At 36.2% G+C, this 26,970-nt stretch overlaps 1 protein-coding gene across 3 annotated transcripts in view; it reads right to left on the bottom strand.

Annotated features, from left to right (window-relative positions):
• The window catches only part of MAMDC2 (MAM domain containing 2), a 208,874-nt gene that overhangs the window by 54,286 nt on the left and 127,618 nt on the right, over positions 1-26,970 (bottom strand). For all 3 annotated transcript variants that reach the window (XM_051962057.1, XM_051962048.1, XM_051962042.1), the window contains exons 8-9: positions 25,622-25,765; positions 23,444-23,709 (exon numbers count right to left, since the gene is read on the bottom strand). In XM_051962057.1, coding sequence (XP_051818017.1) covers positions 23,444-23,709; positions 25,622-25,765 — 410 coding nt within the window. The remainder of the gene's footprint in view (positions 1-23,443; positions 23,710-25,621; positions 25,766-26,970) is intronic.

Here is a 26,970-nt window from a genome sequence, read left to right as displayed (position 1 = left end):
GGTACTTTGCTAGGCACTGGGACTACTGAGAAAAAAATTAAATAATCTCAGTGCTCAACGAGTTTAAATTCTGTTGAGTAAAAACAACATATACATATAAGTAAATACAAAATATATGAAAAGTAATTTTGAGGAGGGGAGAACATTAGGTGACTAAAAAATAACTACTGTATGAGGTAAACAGTTTAGTTAAGTTTTGAAGAAAGCCAGAGATTTTAAGTCATGTACAATAAGTCCCTCTACTTTCTCTCCTCTCATTCCCTTCTTAACCAATCCAGCTTCCTAATTTATTATTTTTCCAAAGCTGCTCTATTCAAAGTTATTTATAATCTCTTAGTAGCCAAATCCAATAGTCTTTTTCTTAATCTTCATTCTTTGTTACCTCCCAACAGCCTTTGACACTATTATCATTCCTTCCTCCTTAATATTCTCTTCTTTTTAAGTATTTAGGACATCTCTCTCTCCTGTTTTATCTCTTTGTTATCTGATCATTCCTCACTCTACTTTGTGGGATTCTCATAAAAATCATACCTTCTAATTGTAGTTACTCCACAAGGTTCTGTCGTGGGCTCTCTTCTAATATTGTCTTTCTACTATTTCACATGGTGATCACATCAATTCCCATGGATTTAATTAGTATCTCTATGCTGATGGTCACGCCTTGTCACACCGGACCATCTCACCCCTCACAAGATTGTCTTGACTCGACTCATGAGAACGTAGAATTAGGCGCAGCTAAGCACGGTGCAGTGCCTATCATCACCAAACTCTAGTGCAACATGTACCCCCACCAAACTCTTCCCGTACCCCTGAGAGTACATGTACCACACGTTGGAAAACACTGGTCTAGAGCAACACCATCCTCCTAGTCCCTAGCAACACCAAGAGTCATCTTGGTCTCACTCTCTTTCACTCTACCTTTCTTTACCATCTCACCCTTATGCAAACTGTTGCAAAGACCTGTTGACTTTGCCTTTGCAACATCATTTCAATATATCCCTTTCTTTCTTCTGACATCCCAATGTTGGTTATAAAATCTCATCATCCCATGCTTCTTGGAATAGCTTAGTGGTAGAATTGTGTGCTTCCAGTTTCTCCTCACTCCCATCCATTCTTCATTAGCCACTAAAGTGATTTTTCTAAAGTACAAACCCCTCCATGTTATCCTCCTACTCCAGTGGCTCCCTATTGCCTCTTGGAGTAAATTTAAAGATTTCTGTTTGGTATTCAAGCTCTTCCTACTTCCCTTCCTCTCCCCATAAGGTCCTATTTAATTCAGTGACATTGGCATCCTGGATGTTTCACAAATAAGCCATTCATTTTTTCTGAGCTTGTTATTAAAGGTATCTCCAAGACAGTCTTCCTTGATTCTCATTCTTCAGTGATTGGTCACATAATTCAGAATGAAACTGTCATCAGATGAAGACTTCCATGATAGCCCAAACTGGTGACAGTTTTTACCCTCTCTGACTTCATACAAAAGCTCCTCTCTAAGATAAGCATAACATGTTGTTGTGTATTAGTATTATTTGTCTATGTCACATCCTCTTACTATATCCTTAGTTGTAATGGGCTGAAGCTAAGCAGATGCACTACTGGCTGGAGTCATGTAGCGATTGCTTTCACTTATTATCGCCATTTCCGTTCACCTCCACAAAGAGTAAAGATCAAGGACTTTTGCTTATCTTGACTCCGGTTGATTTTAAAATACTCTGGGTGCTAAATGTGGTCATCACAATTAGTAAGGGCAGTGATCATAATAAGAGCTAGAAAGGAGAACTGAGGCTTTCCAATACAATTCCCTCATTTTACAGTTGAGGAAACTGAGGCTAAAGAGGTTAGGTCACTTGCTCAAGGTCACAGAATATTTAGAAGTATTTTTGACAGTCATCCTGGAGAAAAGGGAGTATATGGTATAGAAAAGGACATGAAAGAAAGTAATCTCCTACCTCAGTGCTTTTCACTTAATAGATACTTAAGAAATATTTCTTCAATCAAACAATGGACCCCTGAAGGCAAGACAGAGAACAGACAAACATTTATGCTACTCATGCCTAATTCTAACTCTTGTTCTTTCCTCAGGAAAATTATTTTTGGATTAGAAAGAAAGCTGAGGAAAGAAGTCTGACAACTGAAATGTAGTCCAAATCTTAGAACAGGGTGTGGACCAGGGCCATAGCAACCCTTAAATAAAGGAGTGAGAAGGCATTACTAGTATGCTGCCACCACAAAAGAGCTGTTTTAAGCAAGAAAGTTACAAAGACTAACTATAATTTCACCAATACTTGTTAATCCCCTTTGTAATGTACTGTCCTTTACTTTTCCTTGATTTCAGACTGAGGCTTTGAATTCCATTTTCCCAATGATCTTGGTATTCTTGAAACATTTTGGCTTTACCTGGTTTAGTCTCTTTCACATTATAGCACATCCTCCCTTTTCTCTAGGATAATTGTAAAAAAAAAAAAATACTTGTATTTATTGTGTGACTATGGAAAAATCACTTAAGCTTAGCTTCAGTTTCCTCAACTGTAAAATGAGGGAGTTGGATTAGAGGGCCTCAAATCCTCCTTTTCAGCTCTTTATCCTCCTAAAGCCTCAACGCTTCATACTAACCATGTTCTTACAATATACCCTGCAGCTATTAATCTCTAATCAGAAACTCTGGGGACCATGCTTTGGAAGAGTCAACTCTTCTTTCAAACTCACACACTGGCTTTCCTGATTGGTTGAAAGCATATTCTTTTTAGCTGGCACAAGGCCTGATCATGTGCCCACTTCTGTGCCATATATTACATGTACCCCTTTCTTCTTTCTCTAGAAAATAGTAATCAAATCAATAAATCTATTGTTTCTGGAAAGAGGATGTTAAGCCATGACCCTGTGACTCCATTCTCTTTGTCTTCTTAGGCTTTCCCTTAGTACAATTTTTCTATAAGGGTTATCTTTCCCTATTAGAATTTAAGCTTTAGGAAAGCCACTTTAGTAATTGAATAGAAAATGAATTGAACTGAGGAGAGACTAGAGACAGGCAGACTAATGCAATATAATCCATGCATAGAGTGATAAAAACCTGCACTAGAGTGAAAACAGTCTAGGGATTGTCTTGATATTGTATTTGTATCTTTAGTGCTATACTTGAGGAGGGGAGCTTGAAACTGAAGGGGAGACCCCAAAACTTTCTCTCTGAAACTCCTTCAAGGAAAAAGTCTCTTTGAATCCTGGCCTCTGTAAAAGGCCCTATCCTAGGGAAACAGGATAAACAGCTTCATTCTATTATCCTAAGAGATGGGCACCACCCCCACTGATAATATTCACTACTGATTAAGCTTCCTATTGGTATGGAGGGAGATTAGTCCAGAGAGACTCATTCAATTCCAAGATTCCCTATTCTGATTCCAGCTCAAACTGCACCCAGCCCCCATCAAGAACAACCCCCAATTTCTAGCCATAAAATCAACCAATGTGGGACTGAGTCCTTGCAGAGGATGTAACATGCTATGCCAAGGAACTTTTCCTTGGCATAAGCTGCAACCCTCTGCCCCCTGAAATGATATTCTCTTTCAGTGTTACCCCCTCTTTTATCTCTTTTTCACCTATTTCCCTAACAAGACTTTATACCTCTCTGTTGGGATTTCTCTGCTAGAAACTTTACTTTTCTGTTAGGACCTTGCCACCAAGGAATTCAGTCTTTCTATTTATGCAAAGCTAAGGCTGACTTCCTAATAACAATAATAAATTTCTTTTACCAGTCTAGCTTTTTGGGTTGGTAAATTCCTTTACGGACGATCTCTGTGGCACCAGAAGGGGTTCCCATAACTCCCTGCCCTGCGCTGAATCCCAGGGGAATCTAAGGGAGCCAAACCATTTCATTTGGTTCCCTGACCACCAGGAACACTAACCTACCTCATCATTTGGTTTCCTGACTGGGAATCAAAGGGAGACTAACCTCATCATATTGTTTGCACATTCTAAGCATTTAACAATGCTTATCTTAAATGAATTTAAATTCTTATATTAACATCTCTCATTCATTCATACATACATAATGTATAGCTTGTAGGTATGTATAATTGTGGTGTTCTTTTTCTTCTTTAAAATGATATAAGATGATGGTTCTCTCTGGGAGAGAGAGCAGGTTTCTCTAGGAGATTTTCTGGAGGCAGCCTTAGTTTCAGTTGAAAGTAATAATCACCCAAAACACAGCCAGGTGATAAAAGTTCAGATCTTTTATTGTCTCCAATATAGCCCAGTTAGTTGAGGCCTATCTCTCTGCTTGGTTCCAAGAGCTCTTGCCGCTTTGTCCTTTGCTACTGCCTCTGCTTTCTTCAGCCTCCAGAGCCAGCACCAAGTTGAATCTGTCTTGCCTCTGAGAGAGCCTTCTCAATCTTCAGCTGAACTCTTCTGACTGGCCCCTTTGAAGCCCTATTATTCGAGAGAGAGGAATTGTGGGATGCGAGAGAGAGGGATTATGGGTTTTCTCCCATAGTGCTCTCTGGCCCTAAGAGCTTCAAGGGAGGTGAGAATTCACAAAGTTACAAAGTTTATTTTGTGAATCTCCCATACTTGTGAATTCCAATGAGTAAAGGTGTAAACACAAGCATTGTATTAATTAGTTCTACTTAATACCTTGTTTCAGGTTCTGGCCCAAAACATCTTCTTGTAAGATCAGATCAATAATCTATCAACTCTATTGAATTAGCAGTTTGTAAAGATTCCAACATATAATAATATACACATCTACATATATACATATATACAAGTTATTATTTATATTATTAATAATAATATTAAATTATAAGGAGATGTAAAAAGCATACATATATGCTTAAAGGAGGACACATGTAGGAAGCATGGAACATGCCAACATAACAAACTCTCACAAGCTTTGGATACATTTATCTTCACCCTTAAATGCCCCATCATTCTTTACCAGAGACTTCTTTTAACTTACAAGAAGCTATTTATTTCAACCATAATTTTGTATAAACAGAAATATACCATTTTCTCTACTATACTTTCTCCAAAACTTACAAATTTATTTTTGTTCCATCGTTTTCAGTTGTGTCTGACTTTGTACCCTGTTTGGGGTTTTCTTGACAAAGATATGGAAAATCCATTTTCTTCTGCAGATGTGGAGACTGAGACAAACAGGAGTTAGATGACTTGACCAAGGTCACACAGCTAGTATTTGTCTTAAGGCCAGATTTGAACTCAGAAAAATAAATCTGCCTCACTCCAAGTACTCAACTCTGTCTACTGCACCACCTAGCTTACAAGCTGATGTTCAGGAAAAAATCCTTGTTTCTTCTTCTTTATTTCTGACAGGTCCCTCTAGGATGGCTTGAAAAGGTCATAAGTTTGAGGGAGGAGAAGTGAACATTTCTTCCACTGTTATTTAAAAAACTTGGAAAGGGAAATTGGTCACGCTCAAACTTGTACATATGGTCACCACACACAGCAATGATGTGATGTGTCATGCAGTAGGAATGTTTTCCCATTTTCCCCATTAGCTTACAATCAGTTGTCATATTTTCTGCTGAAAAATCAGGGCCCCTCTATCAGGGACTTGTTGCTTCTCAGCAACAAGAGGTAAAATGATTTAAATTAGGACCATCTGATGACTAGTTGCTACATTAGTAAAAGCTTTTGGAAAAATACAAAATACAAAGAAAAGAATCTGTGTGAAAAATAACAATATGATACAAAGTTAAAAGGCAATGATTTGGAAAATTAATGTTAGGAGAAACTGATGTGTAAAAAAGTATATGATCAGAATGTTATTATTGTTTCTCCTTTGTTCTTGAAAAGGACCAATGACATCAAGAGGGTGATGAACACTTGCAAGTGATATAAGTGATGCAAAGTGGTGCAAAGTGTAATAATAGCTCTTTTCTATTCTCCAGAAGCATCTGAGTCTAGTGGCAATACATATGTCAAGACAGTTGACTGGTGATGGTTCAGCATAGAATGGGAGACCTTGGACTTTTAAAGCCAATGTCTTTCCCAGGTCTTGGTTTTTTGAGGCCATTCAGTGATAGAAGGCTGAGTAAGAATTGAGACAAAAGATGGCCTTCCCAAAAGAATCATTGTTCTCCCTTCATTCTAGAAGAGGATCAATGACATCAGGACTCGCCTTGTCTTGCAAGTGAATTGGATTTAAGTGAGGCCAGACTGTAAAAAGTCCTCAGAGTTCCAATAAGACAAGATGAAAGAGATGGTTTTAGAAAAACCTGGGAAACCACTAGTGTAGAGTGAAGTAAGCAGAACCAGGAAAGCAAATAATACAAGAACAATATTATAAAGACAAGAAATATTGAAAGAATAAAGATCCTGATCAATATAATTAGCAACTATGATATTAGAAGATTTACAGTGTCAACACAAATCCTGTATGATCAGTCTGGAGGGTGATATGAATAGGGAAAACTACATTATTTTAGCTCAGTTTAACTCATTAACAAAATTTATCATATAACAAGGAAAGCTTTAGCTTTCTAACAACAACAAAAAATGTCCCATGAACAAAACTAGATAAGAGAAACAGAAGGATTAAAAAAAAAAAAACTCAAATATGGAACTGGGAAATAGCAGTAGAAATAGTACATTTGTACGGAATAGATTTCATGATAGTTACCTTACCTAACTTATAGGATTGTTGTGAGTAGAACTACAACTTGGACAACAGCTTTTCTGGAGATTTATACCAGGGTGTTAAAATTTAGAGGGGCATGTTTTTTCCTCCAGAGTTCCTCATGTCCCCCATGCTTTGGAATCTTCTTCTAGGCCTGAGCCTTCTCCCTCTGCATCAGTCATCCACTAATCTACTCTTGGACCTGGTCTGCCATCCACTACCATGTCCTTCTAGGAAGCCCCCCAAATACTTCACCATCACATCTGTTCCATATTATGACTACATCATAGTGAAGGAGAGTAAAAGAGGATTGTATTTGAAGCTAATAGTTTTGAATTCCACTTCTGCCACTTAATAGCTGTGTAATCTTGGCAAGTCACCATCTCTTTGGGTCTCAGTTTCCTCATCTATAAAAGGAAGAGATTCGACTAGATCTCCAAGGTCTCTTTCACATTTTGATTCTATGTGATAAATTTCCCAAGCCCACTAGAGCTTTCCTTAATATAAAACATCAGAGACAATAGCAGCAACTAACTTTGTAAACTGTACTGGTGGTAGAGCAAACATCTTTCTCTTGCTAACAGAGCAAGCAGAGTTTTCTTGGTGATAAGGAAAATTAACATTATGCTATTATATTAGTAATCAATTATTATTTTGTGATCTATCCTTTTTCTTCCTATTTTTATCAAGATCCTACTTCTGAAAAGACCAAGAATTCTCTGAAGTTTATGACTGAGTAATATGATCACTCTTAGCTCCTGAAGCATCTCTTGATCTGGACCCCATATAGATGGGTCCCTGACTTTTGTTTATTCTATAAACAGGATCCAGTTTGAGTTTAATCCTGGTCAACAAAGGGAAGAATAAGCCAGTGAAAATCTGATTGTGGGCTTAATTTTTTCTTGTTAAAATTGTTAGCATTCCTTAGGAGTCAGAAATGGATATGATTGGCCACATCTGAGGGCCAGCCTACCACCTCCCCCACTCCCAAAGATGGGGAGGAGCTGAGAACTCTCGATTTATCCCCTTATTAAAACATCCATCAATCTGTATTGTTAGGGAAGGTCACAATGATATCCTCAGGCCAATTAGAAGTAAAATTTATGTAGATAGGTCTTCTCTCTGGGACTTTGGTGCAAATGGAGGCATATCATTGATTGATCACATGTCCTATTCATAAATGATATTGTGTTTGGAGAAGTGGTGTCATCTTTTTTATTGGTTAAATTTCCCTCTCAATAGTACAAAACTATCCTATCTCTTAAAAGAAGAAAAATCCCAAATAGAAATTTTGAATGGAAAGAAATGAGTTCAAATACTAGTTCTGAAATTTGCTACCTATGTGACCCTGGGCACATCACTTAATTTCTCTGGGCTTCAGTTTCCTCCTTTAGGAAATGAGGGAATTAGAATAGATGGTTCATCTTACCTCTAGGTCTATGGGGCTGAAATAGACTTAATATAGAGCTTTGGGATATATGAGCTAATTTTGCCTCAAAACCTCTAAAAGGAGCTGAAAAGCGGGTAGGTCATAGAAAAGCTTTGGTTATCAGAAAGATTATTTTTGTTTGATTCCCTTGCATGTGTCTTCAGAAGTTGGGGCTTCTATAAAGCAAACTTGGACATCTTTTCATCTCTTCTTTTCATCTAGGCTGGCTACATACTTAGGTATGTATCTTTGGGGACAGATATTTGTCCCTCAGAACTGTCCTTGTGCTAAGTGTATTCTAGTGCCATTAAGCTTTGATGATTGGGGGGAATAGGGGGAGAATGAGAGTGAATTCAGGAAGACTGATACATCCTAATTTTCTCTGTGTTTTTCTTTCTGTGTCCCTAGTGATTCAGAACTTGGCACTGCGATCCAACTAGTTCTTCCTTGCATATACGGTGGTTTGTTTGAACACTGGGACTGTTTCTGAAGATTAACATTAAAATTAACTATTAACAGGTGCTATTCTTAATGCTCTTTCCTGTTTGCATCTTGGTAGAAATTCCTTCCTAAAAGTCCATATGCTTGCAAATCTTGTAACTCATCAAAATGCTTATTATATTTCAAAGTGTGTTCATTATACCAATGAAATCATATGTCTGGTCCAAATATAAAATAATATAATAAAATAAATGGGTTCATATAGGATACAGGTAATAAGAAGAATATTGCTTAGGTGAATTTACATGCATTTTGAAATCCTGGAGAATTGAATTTAAATGTAAATTTGAGATTGATCTTGCAATAGCAACTATAATTCATAAGATTGGAATTTCAAGTCATGCTAATTGGTCTCTTAGTTCTATTCCCTCACAAAACCAGTTGCAAAATCCAGTGGAATTGCCATTTTGTTAAGGAAAAAGTAACTAAATGCTGAATATGTAAGTAAAAGAAAATTATTGAAAATTGACTCAAAGCTGTTTTTCTTTTTGATTTGATATTTAATTTCACTGATATGAGAATGATGCAGATCAGCAATTCATCTTAGAAGTGCTAGGGAATACTGGGAAATTAAATGACTTGCCCTAAGTCACATAATTAGTATGTGTCAAAGCCAGGACTTTTTGAATTCACATCTTTTTTTTTTTTTTTTCTTGTTAATTTATTTTTAAAAAAATTTTTAATAGCTTTTTATTTACAAGTTATATGCATGGGTAATTTTACAGCATTGACAGTTGCCAACCTTTTGTTCCAATTTTTCCCCTCCTTCCCCCCATCCCCTCCCCTAGATGGCAGGATGACCAATACATGTTAAATATATTAAAATATAAATTAAATACAAAATAAGTATACCTATCCAAACCGTTATTTTGCTGTACAAAAAGAATCGGACTCTGAAATATTATACAATTAGCCTGTGAAAGAAATAAAAAAATGCAGGCGGGCAAAAATATAGGGATTGGGAATTCAATATAATGGTTCTTAGTCATCTCCCAGAGTTCTTTCGCTGGGTGTAGCTGGTTCAGTTCATTACTGCTTCATTGAATTCACATCTTCCTCATTCTAAAGCCATACTCTACCCACTAGAGTATGTTCTTGAAGAGTATCAAAATGCCATCACTGTTTTAGATTCAAATTACAAAGTGTCCAATGGTGGCTAATCAGACCAATAGGAGACTGGAATGTTCTACCCCAGGTAGTTCCTGTGCACATTCATGGTGGATTCTGTTACTTTGCATATCTTATGTTTCTTTTGAGTTATTTCAGTTCTTTGCTCATAGAGGACAGTACCTTCTCTGATGACTGTACTCCATGCTAGGCATCCCTGTGCTAATGTCTCCCATGTTATGCAATCAATTCTAAAGTTTTTAAGAGAAACCTTGAGAGTATCCTTGTATCTTTTTTTCTGACCATCATGTGAGCACTTGTCCTGCTAGCACCCACTCTTCTTCATTAAGAAAGGATTAAAAGAAGGGAATAATTCCTTTTCTTTACCTCCACAATAAGAAGAGCAGTCTAAAAGGCATGGGATTGTGTCTCAGTTGCTCAATTCTAGAATATTTACTCAGATTCCTTTTAAAATATCTTTTCCTGGTTCAAGAATCTTATAAATATAACCTGAAGTTGTCTGAAGCCTTAGTTATGCTGGAAATTATAGGGGAAACTGTTCCAGATAGGGCATCTCCAAGTTAGAAATGATTTGAATAATATAGATTAACATTAAATTATATGAAATTGTTTCTGGAAGACTTGAGCCTAAAACCAGAGAGTACAATATATACTGTATGTATGTTATCTATTCATAGAAAGTATACATATATGCATATATGTATACATACACATACCTATGCTACCTCTTATTCATACCTATTATAGTATAGAATATTTCCTGATGAATTTGGACTTTAAATGATACTATGAGTGAAGACTAGGTTTTTAAAACTTAACACTTGTAATACCATGTTAAAATGTAGTTTTAGTTAAGGTTACATTTTTTCCCCTTGTTCATTCTTCTTTATTATGGTGTTTCATTGTGTACTGAATGATACCTTAATACTTTGATGGATCAGTAATTTTGTCAATTTGGGTACAGTTGTTAGAAGTACAGATCATAAATCATCTATGTATTCTTATCCACAAGAATCTTATGGGATTCTTGTCAATGTTGTGGATGATTCTCAGATTGGGTTCTTTTTAGGGTATAGAGAACGTTTTTAGAGCTTTTAAGGCTCATTTTGAGTTCACAGTCATCAGCATTCTAGACAGAGTGGATAAGCCTTGGAATCATAAAAGTCAAATTTTTTCCCTTCTCTTCCCTTCTCTTGATGGTTAGCCTCATCAGAATTTCCTATGTTAGCAGTAAATCTCTAAGATGGTGGAGATCTCTTCATCAAGACAGAATCAGTTGGGGGTCATTGTTATTGTTGCTAGTAATAAGATGCAGCCTGTTTTTACTTACATAACCTCATACATAGTAGGTAAAGTACTTTGCAAATGTTAAAGGATTGTATAATTAGCAATTTTTATTAAAGCAAAACAAAAAACCCTAGGGAAACTGATAACATCAATGATGTTTGCCATTCTCTTAGAGGATGACTAAATCAGAGTTCAAATGGAAGAGATAGTTGTTTGTCCTTTATTCTCAAAGACATGATACCATCATCATCAAAGACATCATTATCAAAGAGATGATATATCAAAGAGATGATACCATGACATGCAAGTGAGTTGAATTTAAGTGAGGGAGAAATAGACAAGGTCACCTGCCTTACTTTCTCCTCCAGAGCCATCTGGGTCCAGTGGCAAGATATAGATCAAGATGACTGGAGATGGACCTGGATGAAATAGGAGACATTGACCTTTTTAAGCTAAGATCTTCCACAGGTCTCACTTTGGGGGCTGCATCCATTCAGTGATTAAAGCTAGGTAGCAATTGAGGCAAAGAATCTCCTCTTTCACCTAGTTCAAAAAAATCCAAATGAATGAATGAATGAATCTGGAAGGGAAAGACCATCGGGGTTTCTGGCCAAAGCAGAAATGACTGCTATTTACATTCAATTGAGTCCATCAGGACTCAAATCATGACCAAATGGGGCTTGACCTAAGACTTCTTAATGACCAATTAGAATCAAATTGGTTTTGGTTTAAGCCTTGGTCCTTAAAAAAGAAATATAGTCAGTAAATCCCAGATAGTAAGCTTCTATAGATAATTCCTTTTTTTATAAGTGACATTGTGCTGATGCTATCAAGTATATGCAGAGACTCCTAAATGAGATTTATAATCATTCCAAATACTTCAGTCTAAAGGAGATTGATTAATTAATGACTTTGTTTTCACCATTTTGCACTCAGAAGGCTTTACAAGATTATAGAATATAAGAGCTATAAGGGTTATGTAGATCATTTGAATCTAACCCCTTCATTTTGCAAATGAGAAAACAAGTCAAACAAAAGACATGAAATGATTTCCCTACTGTCATGGGGATGAATTGAGTGTTAGAACTGTTTCAAAATCAGTTCTGATTCTCTGCCCAATGTTCTTTAATACTGGAACCTTAATTTCCTGGAATAGTAATCTAGCAATATATCTCTTCATTCTTAGAGATTTCATGATATGACAGGAAAGTCATTTCCTGGTACAATTCTTGCCCACATCTTTGTTGCCAGTTCTCTGATCTCTTCTAAATAAAAGATGTCTTGTTTATTAAGCAGGCAGCTGCTGACAAATCTTTCCAGAAACTTTAAAGATCTGTATTTTGAATTTTGAGCAAATTTCCTTTTGGACATATTGCCCTTAGAATATTAGTCTGATAGATTTTGAGCATGAATTCATTCTTTAAGTATTTAAGTATTAAGTTATGGAGGTCTTAAGACAAGCCTATTTTTAATTTGTTCAACGATGTTGATTATTATTAAAAATAAATTTAAAAAAAACTAAGTTTTTCAGCTTATTAAATTTCTGTACAAGGTATCCAAACACAAATCAGTCTTTATATTCTCAAGAGTATTTCTATTTCTCTATTTCCATAATAAGAATTTTCAAGGGCTCCTATTTGAATTTCACTATGGCTGAATTGCATTTTCTGTGGTTCTGATTGCAGTATTCTAAGAATGAAAATGCATTTAACCTTGTTTATATTTCTCTTCCTTTGCTTCATAATATGCCTCATTCATAGTTTAGTATAAAATAAGATGTTGGCAGGCAAATTTGACATATATCTTCTCTGGGAGCAGGGGAGACATAAGGTCTGTTTTCAAATGTTTATTCAATGGAAAAGACTTTTCCTATCAGAACTATGGGTTCAATGTTCATCTCTATGCAAATAACTTCCAATTTTACATATCCAACCTGGTTGGAATAATAGTTTCGCATCATCAACTACTCATTAGATATTTAAAACTAGATGTCCTATGACCAGACATTTCAAACTAAACATGCTTGAAATAAAGCCCTTTAGTTTTCTTTTTTTTTATAATAAATTAAGTAAATGTCAGTAGTCCCAAACATTTCAATGTGCAAAGAACAGAAAGGAGAACTGGCATAAAACTATGAATTTTGATCAAATAAAGTTTGTTTTTTTAAAGTGCATGTTCAACTAAACCTGATGCCAAAAAAAAATGTTCTGCTTGTCTTTGTTTCTAAAAGTCTTTCTGATCTTTTCCACAATTTTAAAAACTCTTTCACTGAAGCTTTATTTTTTATTTTCTTCCATGGAAGAAATTTCTATCAATATTTGCCAACTTTTCCCCTTCTCTCATATTTCTTTCCCCACACTCTCTCTTCTTCCAGATCTTCATATTTCTGTTAAGGATTCCTTACAGTTATTTCTTATTTACTCATCCACATGTGTAGTCAGTAGCCAGATTTCATTTTCCTACTCTGTCATTTTGAATGGTTTGACATTGTCTCTGAGATCAAATATAAAGTCTTCTGTTTGTCATTTGAAGACCTTTACAACCTGGCCCTAAATGACTTTTCTAACCTCATTACATATCATAGTCCAGTTATATTTTTATTCTATTCTTTCATGACTGTGTACTCCATCCTAACATTCTTTTCTTAGAATTGCTAGTTTCTCTTAAAACTCAGCTGGTTTCACTTTCTATGTGAATGCTTTTCTCATTTCTTTAGTGATTAGTGACCTCCCCTTAAAACATCTTATATTTATTTTATATGTACCTACACATATAATACCAATATTAATAATATTATTAATGCTAGTGTCTTATCTCTGTAGATTATGATTTATTCTGTGTGTTGTTCTTACATAGTTGTTTGTATGATGTCTTTCCCATTAGACTATGTATGAACTCATTAAGAACAGGTGCTTCCCCCCCCCCCTTTCTTTATATGTACTTAACACAGGGGCTGATGGATAATAGACACTTAATCAATACTTGTTGATTTACTGACATATAGATTTTTTCCTAATAAGTAGTTAATTTATGTTTTGTAGATTTATATTCCTACGACTGCTTTTTACTGTATCAGTGTTAACAATAGAATGCATTACTTTCACATTTCTTTTGGATTTTCTCCAAAGAAGATTAATTAGAATCTTTTTGTAGTTCTTTTTATACTTTATGGATACCAGTGCAATGCTCAAGGTTGTCCATCTGTTTTTCTTTGACTCTTCCACTCCTTTCATCTACTATCTTCTCCTGAAACCTGCTAATTGATACTGCCTCCTTGGCTACTTCTTCAGTACTGAATATACCTTTACTCATTTCTGTCTGTTCACTCACTGAGGCAGGGAATTTGGATTACTTCTTGCTTTCCATTTTCACTTCAAGATTCTCTCTCTACATCCATCACTCAGTAACCTTAAACCCACCACACAAACAAAATCCTAGTAGATATGTCTTGTTGTTAAGTTGTTTTTCTAGTTGTGCCTGACTCTTTAGTGAATCCATTTGGAGATTTTTTTGGCAAAGATAGTGGAGTGATTTGCTATTTCCTTCTCTACCTCATGTTTGAGATGAAGAAACCAAGGCAAAACAGCATCACACAGCTAATAATTGTCTGAGGCCAGATTTGAATTCAGGTAGATTATTCTTCCTGATTCCTGGCTGTTGTCTACTCCCAAGTCACGCCTCTCCTTTCTTAATGACTTCAGTACACAGCTCACAATTTTTCTCTCCTCTCCAGCTTCTATCCTTATATTAGAGGACTTAAACATGCATAATGACTCTCCCTCAAATACTCTTAACTGCTCAATTCCTCAACCAATTCACTTCTATTACCTACTCTTTTATTCCATTTAGCTACACCCTTGATCTTGCCATCACACAGAAATATACTATTTCTACATTCAAGAATTCCCAACCCTTTTATTTGACTAAAATCTATTGGCTTTTTACCTCTCTCTGCCTTCCCTTACAAAGACCTACTCTTCATACTATGACCTCTAATTTTAACTGAATGACCTTTCCACTTTCTACACTTTCCCCAAGAGAAAATTTAAAGAGTACAAACATGTAAAAGAGTGACATTAAAAGATTATACCATTTTCAAATTGGTTGATGTTGATAGTACATGCATTACTTCAGCTATATAGAAACAACGAAGTTTAGCACCTGGATAGTAAGAATATTTAGTTAAAACAGGAAATTCCCAGATAGCTTGCAATGTTAATAACACTTATCTGTCAGCTACTATAGTAATTAATTCTCCCTCTAGTTAATCTGAATTATTTTCACATTATGAATTGCAAAGTTGATTTGGGGATGCTTTTATCATCATTTTTCTCAACTTCCAAAATTGCTAGTGAAAGTTCTAGAGAAGATAACAATTATATTATCTACCTGTTGCAGGGAAAGCCTTTTGTAAACTAAAATACTTACACAAATGGGAGTTTATTATTAACAACTTTTGTTCTTTCTGTCTGGGCTCTCAGTCAGTAGACTGCCACTGTAGGCTTTCCCAAAGCCACTAAAATCTCTTTTCTGAGGCTTCCCAACTTTGGCCCATAGAATTCCTAGGACTATATCTTCTACCTTCTTTGGGTAAATAATTATTGGATCATCTCCTCTAATGTTTCAGCTTTCAAACTTATGCATATTTTCTAAACCAAGAATTTCTCTAACAGCTCTGAGTTTCATCATTTTTGTACCATTGCTTTTAATATTTTTACCAGCTGGCTGCATTTTGGGTGATTATTACTTTCAACTGCAACTAAGGCTGCTTCCAGAAAACCTTCCCGAGAAACCTGCTTTCTCCCAGAGAGAACCATCATTATATCATATATTAAAGAAAAAAAACACCACATTTTGGCGCCCTGAACGTGGGACTGACAGGCCCCTTAGTGGATTTCAGTGGAAAAGCCTCCAATCCTGATTTCAGTAGAAAATATTCTCCCAATTTGCTTTTGTTCAGATTTTTCAGTCACATCCCTCTTTGTGACTCCTTTTGGGATTTTTTTTGGCAAAGATGCTGGAATAGTTTGTCATTTCCCTTTCTAGATCATTTTATAGATAAAGAAAATTGAGGCAGAGTTAAATGATTTTCTCAGGATCACACAGCTAGTAAGTATCTAAGGCTGGATTTGAATTCAGGACTATGTGAGTCTTCCTGGCTTCAAGCCTGGCATTCTACCTTGCTACCCCACTAACAGATCTTATAGTTCTTCTCCTGTCAGGGCTTGATAGTTTTTATGTGTAGTACTTTGTGTATGGGAAGATGAGCCATCAAGGGGCAAACAATTATCTTTAGTTTGCAAGACAATTTTAAGCATAGACTGGTGGAACAGGAAGTAACCTGTTCAGTCATTGATGTTCTCATTCACTTTGCAATGGATAGGTCTACCTCCTCCACAGTCTCTTTATGGTCACCTTGTAGTCTAATTTATTACTTTTAACAATCTCCATTGCACAGTTCAAGATGCTAACACATGGACTTCCGGCCAAGATGGCGGAGAGGAGGCACACAGCTGTGTAAGCTCCATGTTTTCTCTCACTATCCATTCCATTACAAGCCTCTGAATTAACGCTTGACTGAAAAAAAAACCCACAAATAGTTACCAAGAGAAGACATCCTTGAGATTCGCCAAGAAAGTTCTGTTTTTGCGTGAGGGCAGGGACGGTTTTAGATCGGGCGCAGGCTGAGGGCAGACAGCTGAGAGCATGGCAGGCAGTTCACAGCTGAGCAGATCGGAGTGGGGTGGGGTGTGATTGCAGCCATCTCTGCAGAGAGAGCTTTGCTACAGGATTGGATACTTTGTCCTGGCAGCAAGCTAGCAGCCCAGCAGAGAAGCTAAAAACACTGGGGGTGAAGAATACAACCTGGAACAACTGGAGTCTCTCGGGACCTGGCCACCCCACTTCCACAGCGTCTCAGCACACTCTCAGAGTCTCAGAGCGCAGGCGCAGCACAACCATCGCTGCTGCTCCTCCTCCCCCCCAGCAGTCTGTAGAGGAAGCTCAGTAACACCACCCAACCCCTCCCCCCAAAAAAGCAGATTCCATTTGGGTTTTTTTTTCTTTTTTTCTGTGCTAGTTTGTCTTTGATTCTTCTCTGACAAAATGAGTAAAAAATTGAAAAGGACCTTAACCCTTGACAGCTTCTATACAGATAGAGAGCAGACTCTAAACCCTGAGGAGACTAAAAACAGACAGTCTCCAGGTGAATCCCCAAAGGAGGAGATCATCTGTTCCTCAGCACAGATGAACCTCATAGAAGTAATTAAAAAGGCTCTCACAAGAGAGCTAGAAGAAAAATGGGAAAAGGAGAGGGAGGCTTGGTAAGAGAGTCTGGCGAAGTCATCCCACTCATTTAAAGACAGAGTGGATAGAGAAATAACATCCTTGAAAAATAGGATTAGTGAACTGGAAACAGAAAATAGCTCTCTAAAAAACAAAATTGGCGAAATGCAAAAAAATTCCATAGAACAAAAGAACTCAATTGGACAATTAGAAAAAGATATTTAAAAAGTGAGTGAAGAAAATACTTCATCGAAAATCAGAATTGAACAATTGGACCTGAATGACTCGAGGAGACAAGAAGAATCAGTCAAGCAAATCCAAAAAAATCAAACAATGGAAAAGAATGTGAAATACCTTCTGGGGAAAACAATAGACCTGGAAAACAGATCCAGGAGAGCCAATCTGAGAATCATTGGACTCCCAGAAAAGTATGATGAAAAAAAGAGCCTAGACACTATTTTCCAGGAAATTATCAAAGAGAACTGCCCAGAAGTTATAGAAACAGAGGGTAAAATAGACATTAAAAGAATTCATTGATCACCTAATGAAAGGGATCCTAAAATCAAAACACCAAGAAATATAGTGGCCAAATGCCAGAACCCTCAGACAAAGGAAAATTACTGCAAGAGGCTAGAAAAACCCAATTCAAGTATTGAGGATCCACAATGAGGATCACTCAGTATCTAGCTGCATCCACATTAAAGGATTGAAGGGCCTGGAATATGATATTCCAAAAGGCTAAGAAACTTGGTATGCAACCAAAAATAACTTATCCAGCTAGAATGAGCATCTTTTTCCAGGGAAGAAGATGGACATTCAATGAAGTAAGCGAATTTCACCTATTTTTGATGAAAAAGCCAGAACTTAACAAAAAGTTTGATCTACAAATATAGAACTCAAGAGAAATCTAAAAAGGTAAAGATTAATCTTGGGAACTATATTTCGGCTATAAAGATGTATAAAGAATACATGTATATCTTGTTCTAGAAACTAGATGTGGAAAGGACATTGTACCAGAAAAAGGGTAAAGTGGGGGTACTACATCTCATGAAGAGGCAAAGGAAACCTATTATATCTGAGAGAAAGAATGGAGGGGGATGAATATAGTGGGTATCTTACTGCCTTCAGAATTGGCTTTAAGTGAAAAATCTTAGACATATTCAATCTATGGTGAAACTTCTCCCACCTCATTGAAAAGTGAGAAGGGAAAAGTGAAAAGGGAAGGAATAAGCTAAGCGGAAGGGAATACGGAAACTGGGAGGGAAAGGGGTAAGATAGGGGGAGGAACTCTAAGGCGGGGGGAGGGATACTAAAAAGGGAGGGCTGTGAGAAGCAAGTGGTGCTCACAAGCTTAATACGGGAAGGGGGGGTAAAGGGGAAAGAAGGCAGAAAAGCATAAACTGGGGTTAACAAGATGGCAAGTAATACAGAATTGGTCATTCTAACCATAAATGTGAACGGGATAAACTCCCCCATAAAGAGGAAGCGGTTAGCAGAATGGATTAAAAGCCAGAATTCTACAATATGTTGTTTGCAGGAAACACATCTGAAGCGGGGAGATACATGCAGATTAAAGGTAAAAGGTTGGAGCAAAATCTACTATGCTTCAGGTGAAGTCAAAAAAGCAGGGGTAGCCATCCTGATCTCAGATCAAGCTAAAGCAAAATTGATCTAATTAAAAGAGATAAGGAAGGGCACTATATCTTGCTAAAGGGTAGCATGGATAATGAAGCACTATCTATATTAAACATATATGCACCAAGTGGTGTAGCATCTAAATTCTTAAAAGAGAAATTAAGAGAGCTGCAAGAAGAAATAGACAGTAAAACTATAATAGTGGGAGATCTTAACCTTGCACTCTCAGAATTAGATAAATCAAACCACAAAATAAATAAGAAAGAAGTCAAAGAGGTAAATAGAATACTAGAAAAGTTAGATATGATAGGTCTCTGGAGAAAATGTAATGGAGACAGAAAGGAATACACTTTCTTTTCAGCAGTTCATGGAACCTATACAAAAACTGACCATATATTAGGACATAAAAACCTCAAACTCAAATGCAGTAAGACAGAAATAGTAAATGCATCCTTTTCAGACCACGATGCAATGAAAATTACATTCAACAAAAAGCCAGGGGGAAGTAGACCAAAAAATAATTGGAAACTAAATAATCTCATACTAAAGAATGATTGGGTGAAACAGCAAATCATAGACATAATTAATAACTTCACCCAAGAAAATGATAATAATGAGACATCATACCAAAATGTATGGGATGCAGCCAAAGCGGTAATAAGGGGAAATTTCATATCTCTAGAGCCTATTTGTATAAAATAGAGAAAGAGAAGGTCAATGAATTGGGCTTGCAACTAAAAATGCTAGAAAAGGAACAAATTAAAAACCCCCAGTCAAACACTAAACTTGAAATTCTAAAAATAAAAGGAGAGATCAATAAAATTGAAAGTAAAAAAACTATTGAATTAATTAATAAAACTAAGAGTTGGTTCTATGAAAAAACCAACAAAATAGACAAACCCTTAGTAAATCTGATTTAAAAAAAGAAGGAGGAAAATCAAATTGTTAGTCTTAAAAATGAAAAGGGAGAACTCGCCACTAACGAAGAGGAAATTAGAGCAATAATTAGGAGTTACTTTGCCCAACTTTATGCCAATAAATTTGACAACTTAAATGAAATAGAAGAATACCTCCAAAAATATAGCTTGCCCAAACTAACAGAGGAAGAAGTAAATATCCTAAACAGTCCCATCTCAGAAAAAGAAATAGAACAAACTATCAATCAACTCCCTAAGAAAAAATCCCCTAGACAGATGGATTTACATGTGAATTCTACCAAACATTTAAAGAACAATTAATTCCAATGCTAAATAAACTATTTGAAAAAATAGGGATTGAAGGAGTCCTACCAAACTCCTTTTATAACACAGACATGGTACTGATACCTAAACCAGGTAGGCTGAAAACAGAGAAAGAAAATTATAGACCAATCTCCCTAATGAATATTGATGCTAAAATCTTAAATAAAATATTAGCAAAAAGATTACAGAAAATCATCCCCAGGATAATACACTATGACCAAGTAGGATTTATACCAGGAATGCAGGGCTGGTTCAATATTGGTGAGGTCTTGAATAGTGTGTTGGACAGAAAGAAACTAAAGAACTGATCCCTGAAGGAAGCAAGGAGAAGGTACTGATAGAGATCAGTTTAGCACCCTCTGGGGAGATCATCCAGTCTGAAATACAAGTTATGTCAAACCCCTGAGACCCACTCTCTGTAGGGGTCTCCAGCAGTCATGTCCCTAAGATTAAATTTTCCCTATAAAATCTACTTATGGGCCATTTCATGGCTCTGTCTTCCTTTGGGACTGTCCACCTTTGCCTCCTTCATCATGGTATTCTCTTTATCCTACCTCCCCACCACATACACAAATACCATGCCATGTGATATCTCTTCTAACTCCATTATGCTTCTCAATTCCACTTCTCCTTAAAGCTAACTAACTCTTTTAGGATGCTAAGTCCCTTTCAGGATTTAGCCTGCCAGCTAAGGATATGCCCCAACTTCATGGGATGCTCCCTTTCCATTGGGTAATTGTGGGTTCCACTGAGGAACTTATCTTTCATAAGCTCTCCCACTGTATTTCACATTTATCGTTACTGGTGTCTGTTGTAATTCTTCATTTTGTCTATAATCTTTTCATAAATCTTTTGCCAAAGAGATTAGCCATTGTGAATTCTTCACATGACTGAATCCCAACTTTTGGTGCTTACCATCATCTGGTGTCTATATCACTTACATCAAGTGACATTGGCCATGAACTCTTCTCTATGTCCAAGTAAATGAACACATCTATTTTAATCCATATGAACTATATAGGAGCTCTATAGTTCCTATGTAGGAACTAAAGGAACTCTATAGTTGCTCTAGCTGCTGCCATCTCTTGAGTTAGGAAAGATGTTTGTGTGTGGAAGGGTCTGGGTAAACCATATGTAATTCTCATATAATTTCCATCAGACTGTGAGCTACCTGAGAACAGGAAATGTCTTTTGCATATCTTTGAACCTCTAGCCATTAACCCAGTGCCTGGCATATAGTATTTGCTTAATAAATATCTATTTATTGAATTATTGATATGCTATTGTTCCAAGGCCATCATTACTGATGGGGGATGGGAGAAAAAGTATATGGTCTATATAAATGAATGAATGAATGAATGAAATTCCAAAAGAGTCTCAATAAACCTCACATATACAAAGAAGAAAATTAACAATGATACACTTTCTAAGATCGCCTCAAGAAAAAAAAAATTCTCGATAAGGAACTTGAAAACTGCCAAGCAATAAACACTTTTTTAATACTTAGGCAAGAAAAAATATCAAAGGATAAATGATGATTTTTGATTAGGCAAACCAGAAACTAGTAACAGAGACTCTGTGATTGAACTTGTCTGTATTTTTTCAGCAGATAGTCACAAATTGAGACTCATTATGCTCCTTTTTCCCTCCACAGATTCCTTGTATTCACCATAGGTAGACAAATTGTTGACCATTGATTAATTAAGAAGGTTGTGAGTACTCTCTTATGCTAGCATTACTCCAGCAATCTCAGAATTCTGAAAAGACAATTACCCTGAAGTCTGTTTAAAACTCCCTTTAGATATTCCAGGATGACAAAATCTTTGGATATGGAAGGGACATTGAGTTTGTTAAAGTTTACTTGGACAACAATTCGCTTATATAATATACATGACAAATATAGTATACATAACTCAGACTTTACTTAAATATTGCTAGTGAGGGGTAACCACAAACTCATCCATACCTCCTGTTACTCCCAAACTTGGACTCATATGAAGTAGAAGTATAGTTGCTTTAACAACCTTATAGGTAGGAATTTGATCTGTACTTTTCTGTATTCCTCACAATGTTGAAGTATATTTGGAGAGATCTTTTTCTTTTCTAATTGCAATGAAGATCAATTAGAGGTGTCCATGACTGATCACTAGATTTAAGTTTTTGATAACCAGTAGTAGGAGTTTCCTTGGGATTATGAATTCCATCCCCCACTGACTATCCCATTTTCATTTCAGTTAGATGTCTCTCTCATAAGTTCACTGTGACACAATGTGCTGACCTTTTATTCTGCTCCATTTTTTTTTGGGGGGGAATTTTGGCTTTTAGATGGAAGCTCAGTAGTTGTATCTGGTTCTTTTATATATACTCCCAGTCTTTGACTTGTTCCCGAGGAAGCAAACAAACAACTTATAAACTCTGGATGGTTTTGGGCCAGAGACAGAGGCACTAAAAATGAAACATAAAAGCAAGAATATATGTGTGTGTGTGTGTGTGTGTGTGTGTGTGTGTGTGTGTATACACATATAATTTTTTTTTTTTTTTTTTGCCAATGCAGGTTATCAGCTTCAGGAGAAGGAAAACTGACTAATCCTGAATTATGAAATGGCATTTTGTTGTTCTGTTGTTTTTCAATTATGTTCAATTCAATTTACTTGGGGTTTTCTTGGCAAACTCAATACTGGAATGGTTTGCTGTTTACAGATGAGGAAACTAAGGCAAAAATAGGGTTAAATGACTTGCCCAGGGTCAATTCTAAGCTCAGACCTATATCCACAGCAACATCTAGAGGTGGCATTTTACCATTCTTCTAATGTATGCTTGTTATATCTGTAATTTTATTGGCATAGAGAGCTCCGCATGAGGAAACTACCTCTACCAAGGGAGAATAATACCTGCTCTGCAATTTATAGTTGAGTAGGGCCCTGAGAGGTGTTCAGTGACATCCAGTTAGAATATGTCAGAAATAGGACCTGGACTCACCTCTTTCTTACTCCAACATTGGCTCATTATCCACTAAATCACATTGCACTGGAATCTCATTTATAGAGTGAATTCTTGTTCAAGTACAGTTTAACAAACTAGATGTCCCTTCCAAATTTAAAGATTTTGTTATTCTGGGATATCTAAAGGGAGTTTCAAACAGACTTAATGATAATCATCTTATCAGGACATTTTCAGAATTCTGATGCTGGCATAAGAGAGTACTCACCTTCTTAAGCACAAATAACCTTCTTAAGCATACATAACATACATAGATCATACTTCAACAGGTGGGATAGTGAGAAAAGATGATTGGTTTGACAGTACCTTAGAAGGCATGGGCTTCTTGAAAGTGATTTCCGCTTGAAGCCAAACTCCCGGGGGGGACTCCAAAACTGACCAGATTTTCTCTTGGACTACATGGTTCTCTTCGAAGATATAGACAGCTAAGGTGTCACTCATTTTAAAAAATCCATTTATGGCATAGTAAAAACGTAGACAATATTGTAAGTTTCCAGGTAGGGAAGGACCATAGAGACGTCCAATGTACCCTGGCTGTGATGTAAACTTTGTATTCGCCAGCAAGTAATAACCTGAAAGTAGGAGAGGTTGGTTATTGCTTAAATCATATAGATCTGCTATTAAAACATTAAACAACAATGAGAAAAAACCCAAACTTCTGTTTTCCTCATAGATTTTATTGATTGATATAATTTTCCAAGGCTAGGGCTTTCAGTGTTAGCTTATGTGTTTTAAAAAACTATATTTAAAATTGGGGCAGATAGGAGGACTCTACAGTAAGCTCCATAAGCAATTATTGATATGAGGCTGCATATGAAAAGATTCCAGTCATCATAGTAAATTAACATAGTGGATTTTTTCCCTTGATTTACAAAATAAAAAAAGCTAAATCTATCTTTGGACAGCCTGCGCCTTTGGCTAACAACCTGCCTGATGTATACAATGCTCTTGGTTGCTGGACAATAAAGGTGAGCTTAAGCTATTTATTCCTGGTTTTGTTACTGACCAGTTGGTTCTGAAAAAGGAAGAGTCTGAAGGATTCTTGTGCTTGGGACCTGAAAAAGCAGGGTAAGTGTATCCGTAGAGAGCAGTTGTATGCTATATTTCTGTCACCTCTTATCGCCTATACATGTGTTTTAAAACAGATTCTGGATGGGAAGGTTTAAATCAAATATGATCTCCTGGTCTTAAAGGGGTTCTTCTTCCATCCTCCACATTTTCCCACCAAATATGAAGATCAGATTCTTTTGTGGCAAATGCAGAAATGATGAACGACATGGGTGGTAACTGTAATGTAGACCAGGGATTCTTAACCTGATGCCTGTGAATTTTTCTTTTTTTAAAAAAATATTTTGATAATTGTATTTCAATATAGTTGGTTTTCTTTAAAATACTATGCTTTTATTTTTATGGATTTAAAAATAGTATTTTTAAATTTTTGACATTTTAAAACAATTTTTAACATTGTAAAAAAAGTTTTGAATTCCAAATTCTCTCTCTTCCTCTCTCTGCTCCTCCTTCTCTGAGACAGTAAGTAATGTGATATAAGTTATACATGTGCAATCATTTATGCCTATTTATTTTTACTACCTCCTTCAATAGGATAGTTGTAAGGAACACTTCAGAAATGTGAGTAGTTGTTTTTGCACAGGGAACAAAAAGATATATAGTAATTCTTCTCTCCTTTGTCCAGCTCTGCCCTTTACTCTACTTGGTTCCCTCTCACTATTTAGGTCTCCAACTTGTACCATATTAATTTGTACTTTCTCTCGAACTGTTCTATCAATTTATCATTCTGATGTTTTCATATCTGTGTGCTATGTATAAGCTATGAACACTTAAGAGAGTAGAGGCAATTTATTTATTGTCTCCTTTTCCCCATTTCCTTTATTGTGGTTTATTTCACAAAGTAGGCTCTCAGAAATGCTGAGAATGGATTATTTTCTTTTTTTTTCAGAGTACTTAAAGGTTAGGTAACAATCCTAGCTTCTATAAGAGCCCATCAAGCTTCTGGACTTAGATTCCTACTAGAAGTATATAGTGCTGTGGAAAGAGTGCTGTACTTGAAATCTGAGGTCCAATTGCAGCTTAGCTTCTTACTATTTGTGTGATCTTGAGCAATTCAACTAATTTCTCTGGGCCTCAGTTTCTTCATCTATGCAGTGAGAGGAGTTGAATTCAATGATAAACTAAAGTCCTTTTAGTGCTGTAATCCTCACACATTATTTGTCTTGAGACACAACTTCCTTACTTGAAATGATTCTCCTAAAGTTTGACCATTGCAGAGCAACTATTATAAAGTGTTTTGAGTTCCAACTTAGCCTCATGTTTGATGATTTTAGATAATCAATCACCTGTTCCTTTCTCAGAGAAACAGTTTGTGAATTTTTTTTTTTTAGACCTCAGTCAGAAGACTAAAGTAAAACAGGGGACAACCCTCTCCCCACCACCATTTCCATAGAGAATGCTAAACATTGGAGATACCAAATCCTGTCGTGTGGTCTCCTGCTCGGTACATATTAGGTTTTACTTTTACTCTGTTCCAGCCAGGGCCATCTTTATCTTGATAGAAATTGCATAGATTTTCCTCAAAATCACAACTTGTTTCTGAAGCATCAAAAGAAACCCCTGCAAGAAGTAAACATTGATTAAAGTATCATTATGCATAATGATGCATAACCTGAATGGAATATGTAAGTAAGTCTGTTAATCTACAGGAGGCAGATCATTTTATGTAATGGAATAGAAAAGAACATGGGGCTTTGAGGTTAGAAGACACTTTTTTTTAAATTAAATTTTTTTGAATGATCAAGAATTTATTTTTTCTTCCTATCTTTTGTCCCTGACTTGAAAAAAACAAAAACAAAAACAAAAACCTTGTAAAGAATAAGCAGAGTCAAGTGAAACATGTTCCCATATTGGCCACATTTGAAAATGTCTCATTCTGCTTATTAGTCTAGCACCTAATAGGAACTAGGAAGAATTCTTCATCGTTGGACCCTGGCAGCAGTCCCTGCTTTGATCAGAGTTCTTAAGTCTTTCAAAATTGCTTGTTTTTTACAATGTTGATGTTATTAGTATAAATCATTCTCCTGGTTTTGCTCAGTCCACCATACAAGTCTTTCCAAATTATTCTGAAACCATCCCTATCTTCATTTCTCATATCATGATAATATTCTATGATATTTATAAACCAAAATGTGTTCAACCATTTTCTAATTTGTGAGTACCTTCTTAGGTTTTCAGTTTTTTGAACAGACCAAAAGAGATGATATAAAGTTTTCTATGTACAGGATATTTTCCTCTTTCTCTGATCCCTTTGGAATATAGGAATTCTGTCATTTTCTGTCATTTCCAAGTCATTTAACTGATAAGAAAATTGAGACATAGATAGTTAAGTGACTTGCACAGCTGTTAAGTGTCTAAAGCATGATTTGAAAATATTTGCACTATGTGGTAAATCTTAGAGTTACTATAAAGTTCAGATAAGAGAATGCACTGATCTTCCCCAATTGCTGGAGCCTTTCCCCATCAAAATTACCTTGTATATATTTTGTATGCACTTACACATACAAGGCAATGGCATATCGAAACTTTGAGAGTTGGCCTTAAAGAAAAAGACCTGGGTTCAAAGTCCAGACCCTGATACATACTAGCCATGAAATATTGACCTAATCACTGAATTGCAAGGCAATTCTCTAAAAGTATAAATTATGGGGAAGGTGTTGGTCTGTTTAGATAGGAGAGTTCAGTATACTGAAGGAAACACAGATCTAGCCCTTGTCTCTCCTATATGGACACTGAGGACTGAGTGCTAATATTTTTGTCTTACA

This window comes from Antechinus flavipes, chromosome 1 (assembly GCF_016432865.1).
Source record: "Antechinus flavipes isolate AdamAnt ecotype Samford, QLD, Australia chromosome 1, AdamAnt_v2, whole genome shotgun sequence".
Lineage (NCBI taxonomy): Eukaryota > Metazoa > Chordata > Mammalia > Dasyuromorphia > Dasyuridae > Antechinus > Antechinus flavipes.
Note: the sequence above shows the minus strand (reverse complement) of the source record. Positions and strands in the feature narration are given on the sequence as shown.